Genomic DNA, 8,434 nt, shown 5'->3' on the forward strand with positions numbered 1-8,434 from the left:
TTCATGGAGGGAGCTTCTGGGAGAAGCTGCCTCTGACTCTGAGGCTAGCTGGATTGACCTTTCTTCCCACTCCCATAGTCCCCTGAGCCTTCCCACCCTGGATTCAGTGCACCGTGAGACCACTGCCTGGTTTCTCGTCTGTCTTCCTCTTTTCCACAGACTGTAGGCTCCCAGAGAGCCAGGCTTATGTTCTTCTTGCACCCCCAACAGAGCACACTGAACTGGGGGCCGCGATGCTGAAGGCAGCTTCGCACATCGCTTGCTCTCTGCACTGGGCATGTCAGCTCCAGAGGAATCCATCTGGGCCAGGCCCAACTCAACCCGCGGAATTCGCCTCCGTGATCCCCCGCCCCGGGCCTCCTCGGCGCCAGAGGGCGCTGTAAATGCTCCGTGGGGGCCCCCCGCGGCCGCAGTCGCCAGCCGCTTCCGCGCGATGGGCTCCGAGGCGGCGCAGCTGCTGGAGGCTGTCGACTTCGCGGCTCGCAAGCACCGGCAGCAGCGGCGGAAGGACCCCGAGGGGACCCCCTACATCAACCACCCCATCGGTGGGCGCGTCGGCCGCGGAGCACCGGCTGTGGCGCCTGGGGGGTGGGGAGTGGGAAAGAGCCGTGGGGGGGCGTCCACCTCGTTGAGCATCTATTTTGTCCCAAGCTTAGTGCAATATTTAAACCTCATAACAATTGGAGCGGTAGTCATGATCGTTCCCTTTGTCGGTCTACGCTGAGAGGGTAAGGGACTTAACCAAGATCACCCAGCTAGTAAGAGGCCACGAGGGGCCACATCTGGCTCTCCGAAACCCACAACACACCGCCCTGGGGCTCCCCCGGAGCTGACTTCCTGCTTTGCCCCTCCCCGTCAGGTGTGGCTCGGATCCTGACCCACGAGGCGGGAATCACTGACATTGCGGTGTTACAGGTAACTTCCCCACTTCTCTGCCCGGAGTGTGGATAGGGATCAGGGGCCCCATTCAGCAGTGGGCCTCCCTTGGCTGGCATCTCAGGGCTGAATGGGAAGTTGTCCCCAGGCAGCCCTGCTCCATGACACGGTGGAGGACACAGACACCACCCTGGATGAGGTGGAGCTACACTTTGGGGCACAGGTAAGGTGCCTGGTGGAGGAGGTAACAGATGACAAGACTCTGCCCAAGCTGGAGAGAAAGCGGCTGCAGGTGGAGCAGGCGCCCCACAGCAGCCCCGGGGCCAAACTGGTGAAGCTGGCAGACAAGCTGCACAATCTGAGGGACCTGAATCGCTGCACCCCAGAGGGTACGCTTTCCTATGGGCTCTAAGGGAAAGGGGAGGGGGATGCCACCTTCTGAAGGCACATGTTGGTCAGTTCCCCCTGAAAAACCCTGGGCATTCTTAATTCCCAAATTAATCCTACTAGACTGCTCTTGATCTGCTTTCATAAGGTCAAAATACAATAGCTGAGCCACTGGCAAGTTTATGGCACAGCTCATCCCATCAGGAACTCGCGGCCTTGAACCAAGCTTGCCAGGAAGCAGGCAAAAGGCAGTGCCGTCTTTGACATCAGGCTAGCAGGTTTCTGTCGATTCTTACATAGGATGGTCAGAACATCGAGTCCAGGAATACTTCGAATGGGCAGCGCAGGTGGTGAAGGGGCTTCAGGGAACAAACCAGCAACTGGAAGAGGCTCTAAAACGTCTGTTCCAGGAGCGGGGACTGACACTCTGAGCAGTGCTTGGAGCTGTCCAGCAGAACAACTCCAGCCTCGTCCAGGCCGGACAGGATTCACACACCTTTTCTGTGCCTCCCGTGCTCCCTCCATCCTTCCCAGATATCAGAGGCCAAAAAAGACTTGCATTTTTTCTCAATCTGAAGGTCTCCTGCTAACTAAGCTGAGCCCCCTGAGTGTGGGAATCAGATGTATCCATCCATTTCTGATGCACTCACTGCCTCTCCCGAAGTCTTGGGTCTGTTTGCTGTTTTGCATGGTGGGATTTCTGGCCCCTCAGGGACTTGAGATGATATAAGTACTAGTTCCTAAGTCATTATGGACAATAAAAAGAACTCTGGGTAAAGGTGTAAGCTGCTGCTGTTCTTTCTCCAGCCTCCTGGGTCGGGGACTGGTAGGCTGCATACCTGTCCTTCAGCAAAGCAGGGTTCTAATTGTGTGTCCCTGCCTCACCTCCCTCAGGTTGGGGGTTTAGCCCCTCCGAGCCTGGCTTCCTTATCAATGAGATGGGTTGTGTAATTATCAGGGTAGATTGTGATGTGCCTGATGGAGCCTGACACATGGGTGCTTGTAGGGCTATTGGCACCACGGGGTGGTGGGGTGTCCCTTATGCTGTGCTGAAGAACTGGTGAAGGGCAGCTGGACTTCGGGGGCCATGCCACCTATGAGCGGAGACATGCAGAAGCACCTATTTATTAGGTACAAGCAGGGGGAAGGATAGTAAGTGAAGTTATCATCTATAGGCTTAGTGATAGGGCATACATAATCACGTGAGTCACAAGTGAGGGGGCCACCCCATTATGTCACCTGGGCAGAGAGGTGGGCTGTGTGCAGTAGGGGGCCATGCCGTGCACAGTAGTAGAGGGTCGTGTACAGAAAAGAGGTCCACACCCATTAGGTCACCGAGACAAGGAGGTGGGCTGTGTGCAACAGGTATCGTGCACAACACCTGTTTTTATCTGGAGGCTGGAGACTTCAAAGGATTTCTTTTTTTTCTTTTTTTTTTTTTTGAGATGGAGTTTCACTGTTGTTACCCAGGCTGGAGTGCAATGGCACGATCTCAGCTCACCGCAACCTCCGCCTCCTGGGTTCAGGCAGTTCTCCTGCCTCAGCCTCCTGAGTAGCTGGGATTACAGGCACGCATCACCATGCCCAGCTAATTTTTTGTGTTTTTAGTAGAGACGGGGTTTCACCATGTTGACCAGGATGGTCTCGATCTCTTAACCTCGTGATCCACCCGCCTCGGCCTCCCAAAGTGCTGGGATTACAGGCATGAGCCACTGCGCCCGGCCAGGATTTCTATTAGAAGGATGTTGTAAGCCAATGCAGTGGGAGCTGACAGACTTGTGTTAAGATATTTGTGGATGATTTGAGCTAGCACAGAATTGAGAAAAGACTGACGGTGTACAGCCGCCATGAGCGGTCACACCAGAGGGGTTCTTCTCCCTTGGTTATTTGCAGGATCTCAGGCCTTCTGTTCTGTGACTGCTCTAGGCATTCCTCCTACTACAAACTACTATATGGTTATATAGAAGGATTATATAAATCAGCACTAAATGTGTCGGTATAGCTCCGACTACAGTACCTGTATGATTATATAGAAAGATTATATGGAGCTAAGTATGATTATATTTGTGTGTGTGTGTGTGTGTACATTTAGTTTTATTGTAACAAAGCAGCTTGTACACTTTTAACATTTAAAACTGAGCATCATCCTTCCTTTCCAGTGAAACAAAAAGAAAATTTAAAAATAAACAGGAACAAAATTACAATAGAGAATGTCAATTCCAATTACGAGACTACAGGTTCTGCTGATTCTCCCACTGAGTGACAGGGCTCAAGTCATCATTAGGAGAGAATTTATTTTAAAAGTGTAATCTTAAACTGCAAGACTGTCAAATGTCACAATTAAACACGCCAAAGGAGAAGCCATGTTGTCAAAATGCCCACTTACCCCACCCAAACATCTCAAACGCACCCTTTGCTGAGCTTCTATAACCCCATTTTTTCAAGTTTTTTTTTCTTTTTTTAAAAAAGAGAAAGTAGAGCTGCCATCTTGCGTCCCCGCGTGTGTGCGCCTAATCTCAGCTGGTCCACCCGAGACCCCTTGAGCACCAACCCTAGTCCCCCGCGCGACCCCTTATCCGCTCCGACAAGATGAAAGAAACAATCATGAACCAGGAAAAACTCGCCAAACTGCAGGCACAAGTGCGCATTGGTGGGAAAGGAACTGCTCGCAGAAAGAAGAAGGTGGTTCATAGAACAGCCACAGCAGATGATAAAAAACTTCAGTTCTCCTTAAAGAAGTTAGGGGTAAACAATATCTCTGGTATTGAAGAGGTGAATATGTTTACAAACCAAGGAACAGTGATCCACTTTAACAACCCTAAAGTTCAGGCATCTCTGGCAGCAAACACTTTCACCATTACAGGCCATGCTGAGACAAAGCAGCTGACAGAAATGCTACCCAGCATCCTAAACCAGCTTGGGGCAGACAGTCGGACTAGTTTAAGGAGACTGGCTGAAGCTCTGCCCAAACAATCTGTGGATGGAAAAGCACCACTTGCTACTGGAGAGGAGGATGATGATGAAGTTCCAGATCTTGTGGAGAATTTTGATGAGGCTTCCAAGAATAAGGCAAACTGAATTGAGTCAACTTCTGAAGATAAAACTTGAAGAAGTTACTGGGAGCTGCTATTTTATATTATGACTGCTTTTTAAGAAATTTTTGTTTATGGATCTGATAAAATCTAGATCTCTAATATTTTTAAGCCCAAGCCCCTTGGACACTGCAGCTCTTTTCAGTTTTTTGCTTATACACAATTCATTCTTTGCAGCTAATTAAGCCGAAGAAGCCTGGGAATCAAGTTTGAAACCAAGGTTAATAAAGTTCTTTGCCTAGTAAAAAAAAAAAAAAAAAAAAAGAGAGAGAAAGTAGACAGATACATGTTGGTAAATGCTAGCTGTCCATATTCACATGGAGACATCGTGTACTCTCTGAGCCCAGTATACAGAGAAAGGAGGAAAACAGCTGGAATTCTCTGCACGACTACACAGGGGCCCAGCACCCTCCAGCTTCCAGCACAGCGAAGGGAGCAGGTTTTTCTTTTTTCCCACAGAGCTCGGTGGTGTTGATTCCATACAGTTTTTGTTCAGACAGGAAGGGATAAAAATGAATTTCAAACAGAAAGGGTAGAGACTCTTTTCCCATTGTATCCTGCTCAACACATTTCCCCCCAAATAAGTTGAGAACCATGGTGTAAAGAGACCTCAAAAACAGGGTGACTGAGCACAAGAGGGAAAAAGAAAAAACAACAACAACAACAACAACAAAAACTGCAACTTGCTCCCAGGGACTGGAGAAAATTTTAAAAAAGGAAGGTTGGAATCCATCAGTGTTCTATTAGTCATCTTCTCATTCATCCTCCTCTCCTTCTTCCCCTTCATCATCTTCATTTTCTTCACCTTCATCCTCCTCCCCTTCTTCATCAATATCTTCTAATCCTTCCTCCTCTTCATCATCATCATCATCAAGAATTCTTCTTCTCCTCCTTCTTCATCATCCATATCAGGAACCAAGTAGTATTGTAATGGGTTTGGCCAAATATCACCTTTGACGACCTCTCCTAATTCATCAGCACATGCATCAGAATGGTCAGTAAACCAGGTAAATAAGCTCTCTGGTTCTTCATGCTGCCTCTTCCTGCTAGCTTTATTCTTCGTTTGACTTGAACGTTTCATCAAATCCTTTCCAGATTTCCATTTGATTTCGGTGGACTTTGAAGAGGGATCACCACTTTCATTCAGATGAAATTCTTTGGAGAGAAATTTATTTTTTTATCTTTATTATTATTATTATTATTATTTAGAAGGAGTTTCGCTTGTTACCCAGGCTGGAGTGCAATGGCGCGATCTCGGCTCACTGCAACCTCCGCCTCCTGGGTTCAGGCAATTCTCCTGCCTCAGCCTCCTGAGTAGCTGGGATTACAGGCACGCGCCACCATGCCCAGCTAATTTTTTGTATTTTTAGTGGAGACGGGGTTTCACCATGTTGACCAGGATGGTCTCGATCTCTTGACCTCGTGATCCACCCGCCTCGGCCTCTCAAAGTGCTGGGATTACAGGCTTGAGCCACCGCGCCCGGCCGAGAAATTTATTTTTAAAGTAAGGATTTTCATCGAAATAAATATCTATTCTGTAACCTGATTTAATATCTTCAAATTCTGTCACTGCAACCCTGGTCAAATAATGCAGTGCCTCTTCGTCCTCCCACCCTCCTCCCCTCAAGCAGTGCAGACACTTGTGGATGATTGACAAATGTTGTTACTCAAAAATTTGAGATTTTGGCGATCAATTCTGACCTCTTCTGAAAAAATGGTTGGCGGAGTTTGTTATATTTCTGTTCTACTTTCAAAATCTCCTCACTGGCTTGTTCATTAAGTCTGTCTATTTCATTTTTTTTTTTTTTTTTTGAGACGGAATTTCGCTCTTGTTGCCCAGGCTGGAGTGCAATGGCGCGATCTCGGCTCACCGCAACCTCTGCCTCCCGGGTTCAGGCAATTCTCCTGCCTCAGCCTCCTGAGTAGCTGGGATTACAGGCACGCGCCACCATGCCCAGCTAATGTTTTGTATTTTTAGTAGAGACGGGGTTTCACCATGTTGACCAGGATGGTCTCGATCTGTCGACCTCGTGATCCACCCACCTCGGCCTCCCAAAGTGCTGGGATTACAGACTTGAGCCACCGCGCCCGGCCTGTCTATTTCATTTTTTACTTCAATGTGTTCAGTTGCTTCTTGCTGTTCTTTTTCTCCCTTCTTCCGCAAGCCTGCAGAGGCCGATGTCTCCTCCAGTCCCTGAGCAGGAGGTGGTCTTGGTTTCTTCTTCTGAGGCGGGAGTGGAGACTGGCGTTTGGGGGCCATGCCGCTGGGGAAGTCTGACAACCAGAGCACAAGTCTTCTTGCTCGTCCGGAAGCAGGCAGAACACTCGTATGATTACATATATAAGCTAGAAATAAGTAGCCAGTGAGTTATATACTTCAGACACTAACTGTGCCTGGGGTCTGCACAGTTCTTCCTCGGTGCCTCTGGGGGGGTGTTACTCATAGGTGCTCAAGAAAGGTAGCAGCTTTCCCCATTAAGAAAGTTGGAAGGGGGCTGGGCATGATGGCTAGCGCCTATCATCCCAGCACTTTGGGAGGCTGAAGCGGGCGAAACACCTGAGGTCATGAGTTCAAGACCAGCCTGGCCAACATGGCAAAACCCTGTCTCTACTACAAATACAAAAAAAGCCTGGCGCAGTGGCATGCACCTGTAGTCCCAGCTGTTCAGGAGGCTGAAGCGGAAGAATCGCTTGAACCCGGCGTGAGGCTCCGTCTCAAAAAAGAAAAGATGTTTTGGAAAGGAGTACCCCCTGCTTACTGACAACCATTGCTGGGCACGGTAGAGATCCCAGCAGCAACGTAATTGGGCCGGTGGGGGACTGCAGCTTCCTGGTTCCCCAAGCCGCTGGGAAGGTCGGTGATACACAACCCCCTTGCCCTTCGGCCTTGCACGTTACTTCGGTTGCTAAGCAACAGGGACTTCCGGGAAGAGCCGGAACTGGCCAGAGGCAGTCCTGCACCGGAAGCTGAGCAGTGGGCAGGACGTAGGGGTGGAGGTGGGCGGGGCCTGCCTTAAATCATTTTAAATGCTAGTAAATAGAATTAAGCATTTGTTTCTGTCAGACAAATAATTTCATTGCACATTTAAGGCCTCCAAAGATAGTATCCTTTATTCTGCTAATTTTCTAGGCGCTCACAGATTCCCCCATTGTTTGATTACGAATTCTACCAGCAAATAACACCTGCCGCAGTGGAACTGCTTAGCATCCTTTACTAATAGGATTATAGCTCACATTGGTGGAGCTGTCATACAGACCAGGCACCACGCCAAGCACTTCACATTGATAATCCTATTTCTTCTGCTGTGATATAGACAGGGTTCCACTGTGTGGCCTAATGCGGGCAGCAACAACTCTGCCGACCTGGAAGAACTCGGCCCTGACACTTTCGTCTTTAGGTGGCTGCTTAGCAGTCTCCAGTGACATTCTCTAAGGACCCCAAAGCAAGCTTTTCTCCTAAAGTAATTGAACTCCTATTTTTTTAAATGTGTTGCAAGTATTTCCTTCCATATGTCATTTGTGTTTTAACCTTGATGTTTTCCATCACACAGAAACTTTCAACATTTTTTGGTTGCAAAATCTGCTTATCCTTTCCCCTTCTATCTTTTAAGTCTCATGTTAAAGTTTAGAAAAGACCATCCCACACCAGAGGTGTAAGGTTTTTTTTGAGTAATTTTGTAGTGTACTTTCCCTTTGGAACTAATTTGTATGGATGCTGTGAGGTAGAGATTTAACATATTTTGTTTGTTTTATGAGATGGAGTCTTGCTCTGTCACCCAGGCTCGAGTGCAGTGGTGCGATCTAAGCTCACTGCAACCTCTGCCTTCCAGGTTCATGTGATTCTCCTGCCTCAGCCTCCAGAGTAGCTGGGACTGCAAGCATACACCACCATGCCCAGCTAATTTTTGTATTTTTCATTGACACGGGGCTTCACCATGTTGGCCAGGCTGCTCTCAAACTCCTGACCTCAGGTGATCCACCTGCCTCGGCCTCCCAAAGTGCTGGGATTACAGGCGTGAGCCACTATGCCCAGCCGAGAACTAACGTTGATAGCTAGTGCTCTCAAAGTACTGTTAATT

The 8,434-nt window shown here is 48.6% G+C and overlaps 2 protein-coding genes and 1 pseudogene across 3 annotated transcripts; 2 read left to right on the plus strand and 1 right to left on the minus strand.

The window, feature by feature from the left end:
- Positions 1–175: 175 nt before the first annotated feature.
- Positions 176–2,048, plus strand: HDDC3 (HD domain containing 3). 2 transcript variants are annotated; one of them, XM_074400044.1, is made up of 4 exons: positions 176–545; positions 860–915; positions 1,025–1,099; positions 1,564–2,048. In XM_074400044.1, exons 1-4 carry the CDS (start codon positions 278–280, stop codon positions 1,615–1,617), a joined length of 453 nt encoding a protein of 150 aa, XP_074256145.1. In that variant the 5' UTR covers positions 176–277; the 3' UTR covers positions 1,618–2,048. The 2 variants fall into 2 exon arrangements, with proteins under 2 accessions (XP_074256145.1, XP_003921651.3); XM_003921602.4 differs by having other exon boundaries at positions 377–545; positions 1,025–1,265.
- Positions 2,049–3,334: 1,286 nt separating this feature from the next.
- LOC141584660 (protein SET-like) lies at positions 3,335–8,099 on the minus strand (annotated as a pseudogene).
- LOC101032679 (transcription factor BTF3) lies at positions 3,739–4,613 on the plus strand. The gene has a single exon (XM_010349600.3). It carries the CDS (start codon positions 3,853–3,855, stop codon positions 4,339–4,341), a length of 489 nt encoding a protein of 162 aa, XP_010347902.1. The 5' UTR covers positions 3,739–3,852; the 3' UTR covers positions 4,342–4,613.
- Positions 8,100–8,434: the final 335 nt, after the last annotated feature.

Source organism: Saimiri boliviensis, chromosome 5, assembly GCF_048565385.1.
Source record: "Saimiri boliviensis isolate mSaiBol1 chromosome 5, mSaiBol1.pri, whole genome shotgun sequence".
NCBI lineage: Eukaryota > Metazoa > Chordata > Mammalia > Primates > Cebidae > Saimiri > Saimiri boliviensis.